The sequence below is a fragment of the Caenorhabditis remanei genome, chromosome II (assembly GCF_010183535.1).
Source record: "Caenorhabditis remanei strain PX506 chromosome II, whole genome shotgun sequence".
Lineage (NCBI taxonomy): Eukaryota > Metazoa > Nematoda > Chromadorea > Rhabditida > Rhabditidae > Caenorhabditis > Caenorhabditis remanei.
The window spans coordinates 7,563,597-7,580,872 of NC_071329.1; the positions used below are offsets into that span (position 1 = coordinate 7,563,597).

Here is a 17,276-nt window from a genome sequence, read left to right on the forward strand (position 1 = left end):
TTCTCCGTTTTCGCGTTTCAGACAGAAAGTTTATGCAACTCTTCCATCACTTCTAATTCGCTTTCAACATCACAGATCTCAAATGTGACATGTCAATTAAGCACTCATTGACGTTAATGAACTCTTTGATGATCTTCCGATTCTGTCTCAATTTGGCAAGAAAAGAGAAGAATTCATTTACGTATGTAATGATAATTGTGGAATTGGTCGACGATTTTGAAACATTCTGAACCCACTGGACACTCTTTTTCTCTTCTTATCAATCACATAGAAAACGATCGAAATTTGTCTTTGGGGAGGAGTATTGTACAATTTGGAGAAGATAAAGAGAGAGAAAGAGAGAGACGGCGTGTGTTATGATAGATAATAAAAGAAGAAGAAGAAGAAGTTACACGTGATGTTATGTCTTCAGTTGAACATTAAAATGTTACATATTTGAGTTTCAGAGGGAAAAGAGACAATAATTAATTCCATATAATGATCAATGTTTATGAAAGAAATTGATAACTCCAGAAGACTGGGAAAGAAGAAATATTCAAGGGACTAATTAGTCAAACAGTGAGGGAAAAAGTGTCTGGTGCACCTTTCGCGCGTGAGAGATGAAACAAAATATATGCATACCGTTTATGATGTGCATCTGTTCAAATAGTAGCTCTAAACAATGAAGAATAGGCGGATTGGTTTTGGGATTTGATGAATGAAACATGGAGATCCAAATACCAGAGAATTGAGATATCTGGAATTGTGAGAACATCAAAATTTGATTTGTGGTAACCTGAAAAGAAAACCGTAACATTATTTGGAAAGTGGACAGCAGATCAGTAAAATTTTCGAAAAAGGAAATCGGAAATTGTGTTCTGAAAGCGGAAGTCGGAGTTTAATTTTGAAAATAACCCATTCGAGGAAAATGTTTTTTATTCATCATTGAACACGGTCTCCTAGAACGATTTTAGGGGCAGATTACGTCATCAATCGTGGAATGTCACGAAAAATGAAAAATTTCTGAAAATTCACACGTGAGGGAGTTTTTGAACGGGGAATGAAGTGGTAATCCATTTTCTCGAGAACCAGGGCAAATCTCAAAAAACTGTCACACAGTTTTGTTCGAAACCGTGTTATGAACCCACTTATAATTGTTTGTGTTTTTCTTTTGGGTAACTTTTGAGTTATCCTTTGTTGAAAAATCAACTGAAAACGCCCTACTTTTTCAATAACTTTGAAATATCTGACCTCATTTTGCATATATCAAAAATCCGTTTTCACAATTTCTTTCCTATGTTCATTGGCTACCATTTGCACTCTTTCATTACGTGTTTGCTTCTAAACTGACCGAGTTATCACAGCAACTCCATTTCGGACAAGAAAATAGTGCCAAAGCAAAAAATGACATAACTCGGTCAGTTTAGAAGCAAACACGTAATGAAAGAGTGCAAATGGTAGCCAATGAACATAGGAAAGAAATTGTGAAAACGGATTTTTGATATATGCAAAATGAGGTCAGATATTTCAAAGTTATTGAAAAAGTAGGGTGAATTGAAAACGAATTTTTTGAAAAAAATTTCAACGGAAGACGGAATTTGGAAGTCGGAAGTAAATTTTCTTAAAGGGAAGGCGGAAGAAGGAGGTCGAAGGAAGGAATTCCGCACAGCTTTGGTGCACAGTCAAATTCTAGCCTGATAATAGTCTCAGCCAAAGATCATAGTACCACTCGACTTTCGTAAATTCAAACATATCTATCCTCATCAGGGAATCCCGAAAGGACAGCTCCGATTTTGCTTTTTGCTCAGAAATTTACTAATAACCGTAGACATGATCTAATTTCAATACGGATTCACAGAAATTGTTCAGTAAAAGAACTATGGTCTACATCGTTTTCAGAACACCTGGTTTTTCAGGAAACCGAAATCCACCAAATCTCATTTCAGTTCAGACAAACTTATTTACAGACAGACGTACTTATATACTTTGTTATTATGAACTATGTTTTTTGTTATTCTTCACCGATCTGCCCATCTTTCTTTATCTTTTTTTCACGAAGACATCTAGCATCGGAGATCAATCATATGCCGCCTTTTAGAGATAACATTTTCTTTATTCTTCCCCTTTAATGTGTTAAGAAACCATTAAATATTCTTTCGATATACCTGTTCTTTTGTGAAAATTGATTTTTTTTTCCTCGGTTCTCTGTTATTTCAGTAAAATTTGAAAATAATTTTGAGAACAAGTTTCCACAATTAGATCTAATATCTGGAGAGACAGAACCATCAAAACACTCTTTTTTATCGTTTTACACCGTTTTTGTTACCTGAGGGAACTCATAAAAGGTCGGCCAAACACTGTCTGAATTTTATGCATTTCCTTACGACACTATTCTTTTTTTTTCATTTTCTTTATATTGAGAAGGAGACAAATTCTACGTATCAGTTGTCTCGTTCTTTTGTCTTTTTGAAACAGACAATTTTTTTCTGTTGTGTTGGTTGGCTGGCGACTATCTTCCTTTTATAAAAGAGATATCAGATAGAAACACTCATCAATCATTTCAGATACTGTTCGATGACTTCTCATTCGAACATCACTCAAAAGAGTGTAATGTATCGAATTCCTTCTGAACGGACATGTGAGTTTTGGTTGTTATTGAAACATTTATGAAGTTTTCGTTAGACAGTGAAAGAGGTTTAGGAAATATTTCAGAATGCCGCTAGTTTTAATATGAGCTCAGAAAAACTTTAGTCAGCTTTGTAGCAGAAATTCAAACTAAATAAATTTTCAGTGGAGAGTCTCCATGAGATGATAGGCTCCCGCATGTCAAAAATGTCGCTCAAAAACACTCTCCGTGGAATTTCCAATCCTTACGAAAGAGATGAGAGCGAAGGAAGTGAGGATATGATTTTCGAATTATTCAAAATTCCGAATAAGAATGAAGCATCGATTGGAAAACTTCTGACGGTTGGTTTCCCATTAACCTTTAAAGCCAAATGAGTTATTTCTAGGTTCTCCGCCAACTGGGTCTCCGAGATGACGATCCACGTCTTGTGCCTATGATGGAAAAGATTAGGGATTTCGAGAAAATCGCTGAAGAAAAAATAGCAGAAGCTACAGAACAGAAGCATTGGAAATTGACTAAAGAACAGTTCAAAGAGTAATACATGTCTGGAAGTTATCACTTTCATATGTAAATTTTTAGATGTATCGCCCCCAGTATCGACATCGTATCTCGAGCTCTTCAAACTGATATGGTCATTCCAAATTGGGTTACTTTTGTAGAGAAAATTAGGAATTTGTTCAATGAATGTAAAGAGATTCGAGATGGACAAGTAGCCACATACATCCCACAATTGGCAAGACAATCTCCTGATTTGTGGGGAGTTTCTTTGTGTACTGTGGACGGGCAGAGGGTTTGTTTTCTAGCAAAGATATTGTGAGAACAAGTAATTGGTATTTCAGGCATCATTTGGTGATGTCAAACACCATTTCTGCGTCCAATCCGTCTCCAAGGCGTTCAATTATGCAATTGTCGCATCTGATCTCGGAGCAGATGTAGTCCATTCGTACGTTGGACAAGAGCCAAGTGGACGACTTTTCAATGAAATTTGTCTTGATTCTACAAGTTAGTGTCTTATGAATTCATTCATTTACTCTATGATTTCCAGACAAACCACACAACCCAATGGTAAACTCCGGAGCAATTGTGATCACTTCGCTGATAAAGAGCAAAACTAACATGGCTGATCGTTTCGATTTCGTTCTCAACCAGTACAGAAAGATTGCTGGAAATGAGTATATCGGATTCAACAATGCCACATTCTTGTCTGAAAGAGCAACTGCTGACAGAAATTATGCGTTGTCGTATTTCATGAAAGAGAATCGATGCTTCCCGAAAGAAGTTCGTTTATTTCTGGAGTATTTCTAATCTTTTTTTCTAATCATTTTTTTCAGACCGAGTCTCTGACCGATGCTCTCGACTTCTATTTCCAATTATGCTCTGTTGAAGTCAACTGTGAATCGCTGGCAGTGATGGCATCTACCCTTGCTAATGGAGGTGTCTGTCCGATAACCAATGAAACATGTGTGGCTCCAAATCCATGTAGAGATGTCCTCTCACTGATGTACTCATGTGGAATGTATGACGCTTCTGGACAGTTTTCTTTCAATGTAATTTGATATTTTAAAACAATAACTAATAGTGATATTTCAGGTTGGGTTACCAGCTAAGTCTGGAGTATCTGGTGCGATGATTGTTGTGGTGCCAAATGTGATGGGTATTTGTCTTTTCTCTCCGCCCCTGGATTCACTTGGAAACAGTTGTAGAGGTGTCTCATTCTGTAAGGTAAGTAAGCAATTTGATAAATAACACAGACCTACTCATAATGTTTTGCAGAAACTCGTCTCAACATTCAACTTCCACAACTACGACTGTCTCGTGCACAACTCAAATATGAAGAGTGATCCGAGAAGGTATCTGTCTAGTTTCTTCGTTCGGAACTTTTCAGAACCCAATAATTTCAGACGTGACATCCGAGAACGTGATCGTCTTATCCCTGTGTTCCATGTGGCTCGTGCCGGTGACCTACCCACAATGAGAAGATTGTACATGCAGGGAGAGGACTTGAATACATCGGATCATGATGATAGAACTGTTTTGCATATTGCTGCGACGGAAGGTTACGAGACAATGATCAAGTTCTTGGTGAATGTGGCAAAGGTTGATGTGGATAAGAAGGATCGTTGGGGCAAGAATGCGTTGGATGAGGCCAAGTTCTTCAATCATAATGACGTGGCAAGATTCTTAGAGAAGGCTATGAAGAGGGCGAGTATCAAAAAATGACTGAAATAATTTCTTAAAAATATTATTTTCAGCCAGAACAACATCGCAAAGATTCGGTTTCTTCTCTTGATTCAGATGATGAAATTGACGACGATGGTTTCCCTGAGAAGCCTTCTTTTACAATTGATTAGAATGTTCTTTTGTTCATTTTTATTTCAACTTCTTCATTCCCAAAGAAACAGTACTATACAACTCAAACTCGTTTGTTTTTTTTCATTCGATCAAAAAGTGTCAATACCAAACTAAAGTCACTTATAGACACAAAAACATTTGACTATTTCAGACACCATAAAAATAAATGTTGCGGTATTTAAAGAACAACATGAGTGACAAATTTGACCTTGTAGACATAATTTTACATCAGAAACAACTCAGGTTTATTCTGTCATATGACGTGAGACAATGGGTTTTCGTTTTTTGAGAGGATCACTTACAAACTGAGTAAATATCTTTTCCTGGTTTTCGAGATTTTAAGTTTAAGAATTTTAAGTTTTGTATTCAAACGTAGTGTTTCTTTGAGCTCTTGGCCTGTAACTATATAAAGAAGGAAGTCTTTTTTTTTTAATATAACACTTTTCAGTTGACAACGTTTTGTTATTTTAGAATCCAAAAATTCCATCGTGAAATCATCCGAATTTCACGTGCATTTACACCGATAAACGTGAATGCTTGGTGTAATTTTCTCCAAACGATTTGATCTTTATTGATTTTTGACAGGGGCTCAATACGAGAATGTACTGACCAACAGAGCTTTGAATAATAATCACAGATATTTTTTCCTATTTTTATGATTTCGGGTCCACTGTTTGCACTCTTCTTTCAGATACCTTTTCCAATTGGTGACTAATCTCCAACATGTAAAAAATGTTTTCACCACCGATAAACTGATATTTTTCTATTTACTTACAAATCGTGAACTCTTTTTCCTATTTTCTTCTTCCACATAAAAACAGTCAGTCTTTGAAAATTCACTCTTCACATGATTTCTGTTTTTCACCTCCTCGTTTTCCCTCTTTTTCTATTCTTTGTTTGTCTTTTTTTGCCATTTCTCTCGTTCGTTCTTTGATTCGTTAAAATATCTTTTTTGTGTTTTGATTTTTTTCATTTTAATAGGTTCTTCTTTTTCTTCTCCTGAAAATTATGGGTGCAGCTCTTGTCAGAAGATAACTTCGACAACTGGTCAATTTCTCTTCTTCAAATAGATTTTGAATGTTCTCTGAACCCAAGTAAACTACCACATCTGAACTCTTGAATCTTTCGTTTCAAATCAAATTTAGAAGCCTAATTCAATTTGAAATAGTTCTAAAATAGGAGAAATCAAAAACAAGAAACCGGTATGAAGTTCACAACGAAGACCACGGGTTCACAATATGAACTGTGGATTCTTTCTCATTTTGGGAGGGAGGCTTTCTTTCTTTTCACAAGAGGGAAAAGTATTTGTTATCAGTTTTCTGTAGAGACTATTTGATTGTTTTCTGAATTTCTGTAATTTTTGGAGATCTTTTTGGCAGGAAAGTTCAACTTACCGTTTCTGTTGAATCAGCTTTTTTTAAACTGACTTATCAATTCTGTTATAGATTGAAGCGTCGTTACTGGTGTCACCCGGTAACCATATTTTTCATTGTTGTGTTTTTGTGTTTAGCAACCCAAAGCTTTGAAAACTTTTCTGTAAGACTTCTGTTTGAAGAGTTAGTTCTAAAATGAAGAATATGGAGGTCTCGTACAAAAAGTAATTTGTAAAAAGAAAGTGCTAGACTTCATCTGTACACATTACAAAAATGAAAATAATCAAACAATTCATAACTTCTGAAAGAAAAGAATATAGTGAGTGCGGTCTGTATCTTTGTACCCTAATGTCCAATGTTTTATTTTTGAAGTTGCCTCCCTGATGCCTATGATTACAAGGTTGCAGGTCTCTATTTCAAAACATCCTTGTCATTCCCCATCTTTGATGAACTGAAAATTATTGAAAGGCACCTCATTCCAGTCCCTCCTCAGAATGAATCTTTTAAACCGATGTAGTGCCACAATGAACCAACTGGTTTTGCAGTGTGCAAGCGATGACCAGAGCAGAAGAAACCATCTGCCACTTAGATCTCCCCCTCAAATGATTCCTGAGCCCTGAGGGCTTGTTTACAATCATCTCCTTTCCTTCAAAAGTTTCCAAAACTTCACTGAAACAAGTCTCTGCTGCCACACCTTTTGGAAGAATGGCTTGTTTTTGTTCAAAAAATGTGAATGTTTTCTGACATTTTGTTTTTGACAGTTGTCTTCTCCCTCTCTCTCTCTCTAACCGTCTCCGCCTCTTCTCTCTCCTTCCGAATGTTAAAATTTCAATCGGCTCCTTTCTTTTTATCATTCTCTTCTTTTTTTTCTTCATCAGACCAATTGACCACTGCCTTCAGAATGTCACGTAATCGATGTCGTTGTGCACGTCTTCCAGTTCTGAGAATTCCAGCGACAGATGAAGATCTTCCACAACTTCCAGATGAGATCGTAGAGCTTATTGTATCAAAAGTTCTTCCAACAGAGGTTAGTGGACAACTGGACATCCGGATAACTGGAAAACTTCATCAATTTTCAGATAGTTGCTTACGGATGGGATCAAGTGAGTCGGTCGTTCGGAACATTTGTTCATCGTCATCTCTGCTCGAAGACATATTTCTGTGCTCACCATGATCCTCTTTGGGATTTGTATAAAACGACACGTAATACTTATGGTAAGTTTATTGAATAGTTTCCTCATTTTTTGATAAAAATCATTTCAGATCTTGAAAAGTTTGATAAACTGTTGGTTCTTCTGATCAAAAAGTATCTGTGTCAAGTGGAGGATATCGTCCTTCCAGTAGCATTGTTCTCTCATAGTGAGTTTTCCAACAATTCCTATTCCATGTCTATTGAAGATTTTCAGTCCAACATCTCCTTGAACAAAACTCATATCTTGCTGCCACCAGTGGTACGGCATGCAGTTTCCGTCATCCTCAACCGGGAGTCGCCTTCTCGAATCTCTCAAAACTAACCATCCAAATCGGAGGAGAGTGTGGTGGTCTGACTTTATCCCACAATTTCGAAAATTTGAAAACGTCTTCTTCACTGTGTAAAACCCTTCATGAAATCAATTTGGATATAGTTCTATCCGATAATGAAGATGTCACTTGTGCCGGATTTCGAGAGTTTCTCAGGTTCTTGAAAGAGATTTCATGTGTTTCGACCCTTTGGAATATCCGATTGACTGACAACACGACATCCGGACAAGGATGGTCTGGGCCGGCGAATTTGAATAGATATCGGAATAAAATGTTCATTTGTTATATAAGGACAATGCTGGATTTATCATTACAAATTAATCAATTGGAGTTGGTGGATAAAAGAAAAGCCTCTCCGTATATGTTGGTGATGGCACACGGAAGAAGGACAATTTATATGTTTCCAGAGTTTAAGGTGAGATGGGTTACTGTAAATCAGATGCTTATTCATATTTCATTGATTTCAGAGATGTCGAAGTTTGGTAATTTGCTATGACATTGGTTTGATCGCTCCAGTTTTCAGTCACGAGAATGATCATTTTGATGACTTGTTGCACTTTGAGGTGAGCATTTATCTGACAGTTCAATATTTCAACTCTTCCATTCCAGGTCGATGAATCTCATGTTCTTTATAAAGCTGACCTTCTGGAATATTTAAAATCGGCTCATGGTTAGTTACCTTTCTCTCAAACTCCTAATTCACTTTTATTTCAGAGCTTCGCGAAGTCAAAGTAGTCATCCCATCCACGTTCCACTCACGTGTTTCCCGGTGTACCGAAGGGTGTTTCTCTAACCCAGATTTCGCTTGTTTCAGGTGAGACATCCGGACATCTGGACTTACAGTACACCGTATTTACACTCGCCCTTTCAAATAAAAAACAATAAACTTTTGTTGTACTTTATTGAACTTTACTCTACGGATAGATGTTTTCCACCTGATTATTTTTTAAATTGTTTTTTTCAGAGCCGATGGATGGTGTAGTGTTCCTGCGAAACTACCCGGTGCTCACTTCGAAATTGTTTCAAACGATGCACGTTCTCCAATCATGGCCTAGATCTGTGGTACTTGTAAAAATGTGAATAATATTGAATAACTTGGCATCGTGCCAACTTGTACATTATGTGTTTCCCCAATTTATAATTAAATGATGAAAAAGAGAAACAGGTTCAGAAGATGGGAAGAGAAAACACTTTCTTTTCAAAGTTACAGTCCTCTTCTCCTTCTGTTCTCTTATTGAACGGTAGAACTTCTATTCATTTCGAAAACTAGTCAGATGATGTTTTGATGCTAACTTTTACCTACGGATATTTATGTCAATATGTGTATTTCTCTATTAATAAATTTGTATTTTTCTCTAATCAAAGTTCATTTCTTCGTTCTTTTTCTATTTCGCTTCGAGACCCCTTAAAAACTCCAAGCATGCGCCATTGAGATTACGGTAGTTGGCGGTAATTTTTTTCTTCAATCTAAATAATTTCCGTTTTTTCCCGGAAATTCTGCGAATTTTCCTGCAACTTTCACGATTTTCTATAAATTCCTCCATATTTTTGCTACTTTCTGCTACATATTTTCTCATTTTCCGCTACAAATCTCGTCGACTGTCTACATTTAGATGAGAAATAAGGGAAAAAACGAAGAAAATTAGAGAAAGATAACCATCTTCTGTACTGTTTATAACCTTCTCTCAACTTTTCTTCTACGTCATCGTCGTCGCCACCGCACACTAATTTTCCTTCAATTCCGACCATTTTCTCTCGTCTTATCCCTAGTTTTTCATTTTTTGATGCTTCGTTTTTCACTTTTTCCGTACCTAATCTCTTTGAATTTAGTGTCAACAAGCCGGCGACCAGCTGACTTTTCAACTTATTTTTTCCACGGTCATTGCTCTTTTCCGTCGGGACGTTACGTGTTCATTTCTGTTACAAATTTTGTACTGCGTGCACAAATCAAGACAGAAAAAGAGTGGAGAGAGAGAATTGTTTGCAAATGAAGTGGAGAATTATCGGAAGCTTAACTTGTGTGGGGTACAAATATACCATGTACTGCTTACCTTTGTTTTAACTTGTAAGCGAGAGAGAAAGTGAGAGTACGTCTAGTTTGTTGGCTTTGGATGATATCGAAAGAGAGATATCTGTCATGAAAAGTTTGCTTTTCCAAATCCTCCGATCAGCTGGGTTGAAGAGTGTTTCAGGTATCAACCACATGATTTCGTATACTTTTTCGCCGCTTTCTTAATTATTAGTTGACCGATCTTTGTTTCATTAGTTGGCGTATTTTGAAGTTTGAATGATCATATTTTTGTGTTCAAAGCATGTAACATCTAGTAACCAAACTCAGTTTTCTGGTGTTAAAATGTCAGAAATTCGTTTTGAAGGTGACCTTCTTGTTGTCCAGTTCTTCAGTTACTTCTTCCTCTGTCTTTGCACGTTTCTGAGCTTTACTACTGCTAACCGATACACAGATTCTGTGATCAGATACTAGAAGTTTCTGTGTCCTATCTGTTGTCTCTCATTTCGCTTTCTCTTCTATTTTCAACATTCTCCCGTCATCAACATCATCATCAATACATATAATCATCCAGCCCTTTGTCGTCCTCCTCCGAGAGTATTTATGATCACAAAAAAACTGCGCTTTCATTACAATCAGCAGAAGAGACACTTTGGACACTTCACCCTCTCTGCCCCAATGAAGGGGAAACCCCTCTTCTTCTGATTCTCACCATTCCGTTATCATGATCACATGACTCTTCTCCTCCCACTCCGGGGTTCCCCCGACCATCTTGAATGTTATCAGTTGGCATGTGTTGGGTTGCTTGCCTGTCCAACCACCAACCGACTGAGCTCCATAACTTCTATTTTCGCTTTTCACTTCCACCCATTTCTCTTCGAAAATAATATTTTTGTTTCTCTCTTCTACCTAAATCGTTAGGATTGTTTCCGATGAAAGAGTGCGTTGTTGTCCGCGTTGAAACAATTAAACTTTTATAGTCAACTTCAACTTCGAAGAAAAAGTTGATTTTTAGAAGTTCGACGCAACATAGTCTGTTATCAGTTATACGCGAATGTCGTTGATATCGGCGAGCCACGTTTTCTTTTCCGTCAGTTAAGAATTAAGAACAAAAAATGTAAAACTTCAATAATAATTATGACGATTCAAAGAGCGTAGATCATACTTCTCTTCTCTGCCTCCGTATCTTTTCTCATTATGGATTGTTGACCACCACCTGATGCGTCGTCTTCTATGTGTGTATTCGAAACAATTATCATCGACTTTTCGAATTCCTCTACTCCGTTTTCTTCACCAAAACGACAACAGACACGCACACGAGTTTGCGTGCAATGAAACCGAAAAAGATATCGATAGGTTACCTCTTTCCAGTGTCACATGTAATATAGAAGAGGGGTTCCCCCCAGTAATGACATGTGACTCTTTTTTTTCTCCTTTTTTCTTCAACATCGTACTGTTCTCATGACGTAATTGTTCTCTTGATTGGAGGAAAATGAAGAAGTAAGAAGAAGAAGAAGAAGACGTTAAGGTCGAGAACAAGAGACGCAGACGGTGAAAAATTAGTCGATTATCGATAAGTGTTAGTGTTCTTCGAATTCCTTTTCATGTTGAAATATATTTTCTGTAAATAACATAGAAAAACTCATTAAAATCCCTTGAGCTATGCAGAAAAAATAGTTCTGTATTAAAAGAGCAATCGCGCTCCGCGGGTTAGAAGAGAAGGAGAGAGTGAGGACCGATCAGAATATATAATATCCCCAAGATATTTCTCTTCTTCTCACCTCTTCCTCTTTCTTCGTACCCTTGCCTTTTTTCTCGTCTTCTCCTTTTTTTCTACTTTCATTGTGTAAGTGTCTGGAACCAGTCTGCTCTCTACGCCCTTTTCCATCTCTCTATTCTCTTCTATTTTCAAACTTCACACAAGGGGTGCCCCCAGCCAAATTCTTCTACTGTTTGTTCTCTTTTCTATAAATTGCAACCTACATTTCTAACTCGTAGAGTAGAGAGATGGGAGTTCCACTAAATATTTATTTAGCTTCCTCATACTCTCTTACTCTCTATCACTTGTCGCTCGTTCACTCCTCCCTAAAATCCTCGATACTCATTAATTCATTTCCAGATTTCATCTGATATGGATCAGAATGTAGCCGCAGCGGCGTGCAGCACCTCACCGATTCCGAGGCTTTCAAGGTTGGCGACCGATCGAATTGCAGAGCTCATTGAAAATGGTAAATCGGTTGAATTATCTTGATCCATCTCAATCAACTCTCATTTCAGATTCTCTGCCAGAGTTCGATCACCAACTGGTAGCCTCGTGCAGTAACGACATCTTCGAGGTTCTCCGCCGGAAGAAGAGGCTCAATCATCGAACACTTCAGACGATGTGCAGCAGTTCGAATTTCCAAATCAATAAAATTGATTTGATGGGAAACAAGGTGGAACTGGAAGACCTGGAACTTTGCTCAAATCAAAACCTTGTCTCGTTCCGCCTTGGCGACATTGATTACTTCCCAAGTGAGTTTTAATTCTTTGCCAGTTTCGAGAAATCAGAGTGACGTTTCTTTCTGAAATTCTCACACCATTTCAAGATGTCCAAACTCATTTGTTCCTTTCCTTTCAGACACAAACAAGATTCAAGTGGCAGATGTACTCGATTTGGCACTCAACAAAACTTCACGCCAACAACTTCGACATCTCGATCTCAGTGGAAAACTCAGAATCACCTCCAACTGGCCGTTGTACGTGGCGAAGAAGCTTCCGCAGCTGGAGAGTCTTGCATTCGCGAATAGAAGCACTGCGAACGACACATTGGCTCTAATTGGTACGAATCTGAAGAGTCTTCGCTTCCTGGACATTTCAAGCACGTGCGTTACCGATATCTCGTGCATTGCGAGCCTCAAACAACTCGAAGTTCTCATTATGTATAACTTGAATATTCTGAAAGGAGACGTGACGGAGACGCTTTCGAATTTAACAAAGCTACGAGTACTGGATATTTCAAGGAAAGTGAACACAGACTTCTTGCAAGAAACATCACAAGATGCTCATCTCGATTTGGCACTTGGAATCTACAATCGATCAGTCGAAGCCATTGAAAGCGGAACATCAACACCATGGGCAGAATTGAGAGCCATTGACATGTCTGGGTTGAGTATCGTTCAGTTTGGAACCGATAGGGCGTTGGCTTTCGTTGAGAAGATTGTCGAAGCTCATCCGAAATTGGAGCAGATCAGTTTGCTTGGTAAGAAATCATTATGAATAATTTTCATAAATTTGATGAATTTTCAGCGACCCCACTCGACTCATCCCTCATCGAAATTCCAAATCGAAACCTTCAAGTGATCAATACGGTGTCCCGGAAGTCTATTCTCCACGCATTGGAATATTACGCAAGCCTCGATAGACCAGCATTCATCACCCACACACTTCACTCTGTCTACTATCAATTGCAATCTGGATATGACAAGTTTTCGCAAGAAGAGCTAAAAGAATGTCTCCGTCTCGTTTGTATTTCAATGCAACAAGGTCTTGCCACGTTGCCTGTTCAAATCGCTGGAAGCGCGTGTCTCTATCATCTTTGCAAAATGAAACGGATCAAGAGATTATCAGTGAAGGAGGTCATCAATTGTATCGAGAGATCACTTGACGCCGCTGAGCAATATCGAACAATGACTCAACTTCAGAAGAACGTGTGGCTCACCATCTGCAATGACTATCTTCTCCATTTGGAAGGAATCGATTTCTACCGTACTTGTAAAGTGGCTCTCGATACGATGCTGTTGAACAGAGATGCTAGTGTTGAGAGAATGACGATAGCTATTGTGTCAATTGTCACACCGAAAATGAGACCATCGGAAGCCAAGACATTGACGACAGACACCAAATATGTCTCGCATCTTGTCAAAATCATGAGAGATTACTTAGAAGCGTACACACGAGACTACCGACAGGGACATGAACGAGACAACGACAATGCTCTCTACACGTTGAAGTTCACTTTGAGCGCTCTTTGGAATCTTACTGACGAATGTGCGGAGACTTGCAAAGCATTCCTGGAGGCCGATGGTATCGAAACCGCATTCAAGATCCTCAAAGCATTCGATTACCACGGAAATGTACAAACGAAGGTTCTCGGTATTCTGAACAATTTGTCTGAAGTCGAAGAGCTCCATATGGGTCAATTGTGCAAGTACGAGTATATTTCTGTTCTCATGTATGTTTTCAGACTCCTAAATTTTGAAAAACTCATTTCTTCATTTTTCAGCTCATGCCTCGACGGTTTGTTCAATGAAGTCGATTCGAAAGGACGATACCGCGAAGTGGAACGATCGTACTTCGCCGCCGGAATTCTCGCCAATCTTCTGACAAACGGAAACGGATGGGAATGCGAAAAGCAAAGAGAGGATGCATGTGAGAAGCTACTGGAGCTCATCGAACAATACCCGTCTCTTCCTTCGGCCATGGTCTCCTACAAATCATTCATCCCATTCCGACGAATTGTTCAAGAGTCCAAATCGAATGGAGCGATCATGTGGTGTCTGTGGGGAGTCCATCACGTCTTACAGCATCGAGAGAAGAACAATGCTCCAACGTACGAGAAAGGGTGAGTTTAAATATTGGAAAAAATATATGAGAGTTTACCTAATTTTAGTGATTTCAGATACATCGACATGTACATGGACTCTGGACTCGCCCCAATCGTTGAAGAAATGGCACGTGGCAATTCTCGACACATTCACAACATCGACATACGCGTCGTCCACCTTGCCAGAGACATCGTCGAAATCATCTCATCGGATTCTGTGTCGAGTTCAACCCCCTCCCCTGCTTCCAGCCCAATCACCCTTGCCTCCCGACATTAATTTTATTCACTTTCTTGTTTGTTTTTGATTTTTATCTTCTTATCCCGCGTTTTCAATGTCCCATCCCTCCCACTTTCTACAGGTTTTTTCCAGTCAGATCGAAACCACATGTTTAATTTTCAGTACGGGTTCACACTCAATTTTTATCCGTTTTTCTTTCGTCCCTTTCCGCAATTAGATTGCCATTTAACTCACTATTTTGTTTTCGTTTGCCCCCTTCCCTGTAATATGTTTAACTGTAAATGTGATTATTTCTGTGAATATTGCATCGGTTGTTCCTGATTCCTTCCTGTGTACTCTTCTCCCCACTACTCACAACTTTCTCATTCATTTCCATTAGTTTGCGGGTAACCTTCGGGAGTATCCGCTCATCTCCTTTTTGACTAGTTTGTACACTTTGAAGTTATAATGTGAATGAACACTTTAGAACTCTAAAAATGTTAATTTACTTAAAATTTAAGAGATGTGAAGAATGTGAAAAGAAGGGAGATCGATATAAACAGATGGGAAAACACCGAAACGAATAATACATAACGTGATTATACCACAATGAAATATATAAAAACAACAAATTACACAAAAATCAAGGAATCCCGGGAATATTCAGGTTCTTCCGCCTGTCTTGATCTTCATATTTCTCCTCTTCAATAATATCCGATCGACTTCTTGGCGGGGCTAATTCAGATCCTTCGTAACCCCAATATTGCCCGATTCTTCGTGGATCTTGTCCAGGTGGAAATGCGGCGGCTGGCGATTTCGAACGTTCTTGCACAATGCATTCTTCTTCCATTTTCTCCGACACTTTGTATACTTCTCGCTCAATTGTCGACTGCGATTCTCTTTCATTTTCTTCAATCTGCTCTATCTCATCTAATCGAATTCCAACAATATTCTGCATTTGAACCGACGGAGCTCCTCGAATCATTCTCAAACATTCCAGCGTTTCCTGCTCAATCGATTGTAAATAAGCCGCTGAATTAGCGTCGGCCATTTTCGGTAGCAAATTTGGACGAAGAAGACGCGGAGTGAAGTAATGAGAGTAAAGTGATGTTCCAGGTATCTCATCTCCCATTCGAAGTCCCAAAATTACACCTGTTTCGAGTGCCCAACATCGAGCAACATTACGAAGAGTGTACCCACCGCCACCGAGAACCATCAGGGGTTTTCCGAGACTTTTCACGTATTTCACGGCTCGAGCGTGGCCATTGAATCTAAAAATTGGAAAATAAAATCAATAATTCTTTATAGAATAACTCACGATAAAGCGAATTGCCCCAATCGATCTTCACATAAAGAATCAGATCCACATTGAAGAACAATCGCTTCTGGATTGAAGTTCTCATCGACACTGCTAATAATACTTTCGAATAGCTTCACGTAAGGTTCATCTCTTATCGCAGCCATAAGTGGAACATTAATTGCGAAATACTTTCCAGGTCCAACACCTTTATCCATAATACTTCCAGATCCAGGAAAATAATTTCCGAATCTGTGAAACGAGACAGTCATGACTCTATCAGAATTGTTGAATGCTTCTTGTACTCCGTCTCCGTGATGTATGTCAATATCAATATATAGAACTCGTTTGTGATATTTCAGCAATTCAAGAATGCCCAAAACAATATCATTAACATAACAAAAACCAGAAGCTTCTGATCGTTTCGCATGATGAAGTCCACCGGGCCAATTGATAACAGTGTCATTCATTCCATGATTCAATCGACGAGCTCCTTCAACAGAACCACCCGAATATAGTGTACAATAATCCCAGATTCCAGCGAAAAGTGGACAATCTTCTCCAATATTAAACTTTCGTAATACTTCATCGGGCATCGTCAATGCTAGTTTTGGAGTGACAGTTTGTAAGAAATTGACATAATCTTGTGAGTGAAACACTGCAATATCTTCTGCTTCTAGTTTCGGTGATTCGACTATCGTCATGTATTTGGCCATCTCGTAGGAAACAACTAAATCGTTGCAAACTACCAATCGTTGTGGTTTCATCGGATGGAGTTGACCTGGAAATTCAAGTGTTTTGGAATGTTTTAAAAGTCGATAATCTCGTTCACACCATAATGGAAATGCCCGACGTCTGGGTGGAAATAATATGCAACATTCCTTTTCACAACGTCGACACCATCCGGTTCGATCTCTTGATCGTCATCGTCGAATAGTGAAATAGGCCTTTCTGATGCCATACTTTAGGGTTACACCCTATTAAATATTATCATTAATTTCATGTTTCTGACATTTTAGATTTGAAAGTATAACCAAAAAGTCTACAACTTCGTCTGAAAAATCGTCCGAATTGTGCAAAGAATTGAGATTTTATTGGATTAAAAAGAGAATGAAAGTCGGAATTTTATTGGATGCCGAGGAGATAGAGAGGACTGAATATGTGGATTGATGAACATGAAAATTTAAGGTTAATAAATACAGTAAAACAATCAAACATATTCTCGAAGCATAACGTAGAATAACGAGAGAATAAAGGAGATGTTGAGAGAGAAGATCTTTTGTGGTTTCTTAAAAATCAAGTCGACCGTGTTTTGGAA

At 38.4% G+C, this 17,276-nt stretch overlaps 5 protein-coding genes across 5 annotated transcripts; 3 read left to right on the top strand and 2 right to left on the bottom strand.

Moving 5' to 3' along the window:
* Window positions 1–2,553: 2,553 nt before the first annotated feature.
* GCK72_005136 (uncharacterized protein) lies at window positions 2,554–4,825 on the top strand (the record flags this gene model as incomplete). The annotated part of the gene is made up of 10 exons (XM_003117415.2): window positions 2,554–2,617; window positions 2,771–2,946; window positions 2,991–3,139; window positions 3,185–3,395; window positions 3,445–3,607; window positions 3,651–3,883; window positions 3,937–4,152; window positions 4,196–4,327; window positions 4,379–4,455; window positions 4,507–4,825. 10 exons carry the CDS (start codon window positions 2,554–2,556, stop codon window positions 4,823–4,825), a joined length of 1,740 nt encoding a protein of 579 aa, XP_003117463.2.
* A 2,333-nt stretch (window positions 4,826–7,158) lies between these two features.
* On the bottom strand, window positions 7,159–7,377 carry GCK72_005137 (uncharacterized protein; the record flags this gene model as incomplete). Its single annotated transcript, XM_053725050.1, has 1 exon — window positions 7,159–7,377. One exon carries the CDS (start codon window positions 7,375–7,377, stop codon window positions 7,159–7,161), a length of 219 nt encoding a protein of 72 aa, XP_053589244.1.
* On the top strand, window positions 7,232–8,906 carry GCK72_005138 (uncharacterized protein; the record flags this gene model as incomplete). The annotated part of the gene is made up of 8 exons (XM_003117296.2): window positions 7,232–7,357; window positions 7,410–7,545; window positions 7,594–7,689; window positions 7,737–8,266; window positions 8,319–8,414; window positions 8,461–8,521; window positions 8,566–8,665; window positions 8,816–8,906. The coding sequence occupies 8 exons, from the start codon at window positions 7,232–7,234 to the stop codon at window positions 8,904–8,906; spliced, it is 1,236 nt and encodes a 411-aa protein (XP_003117344.2).
* Window positions 8,907–11,990: 3,084 nt separating this feature from the next.
* On the top strand, window positions 11,991–14,721 carry GCK72_005139 (uncharacterized protein; the record flags this gene model as incomplete). Its single annotated transcript, XM_053725051.1, has 6 exons — window positions 11,991–12,087; window positions 12,137–12,373; window positions 12,480–13,100; window positions 13,148–14,072; window positions 14,124–14,462; window positions 14,520–14,721. The coding sequence occupies 6 exons, from the start codon at window positions 11,991–11,993 to the stop codon at window positions 14,719–14,721; spliced, it is 2,421 nt and encodes an 806-aa protein (XP_053589245.1).
* A 583-nt stretch (window positions 14,722–15,304) lies between these two features.
* Window positions 15,305–16,919, bottom strand: GCK72_005140 (uncharacterized protein; the record flags this gene model as incomplete). The annotated part of the gene is made up of 3 exons (XM_003117068.2): window positions 15,305–15,932; window positions 15,980–16,739; window positions 16,793–16,919. The coding sequence occupies 3 exons, from the start codon at window positions 16,917–16,919 to the stop codon at window positions 15,305–15,307; spliced, it is 1,515 nt and encodes a 504-aa protein (XP_003117116.1).
* Between the last annotated feature and the right edge of the window lie 357 nt (window positions 16,920–17,276).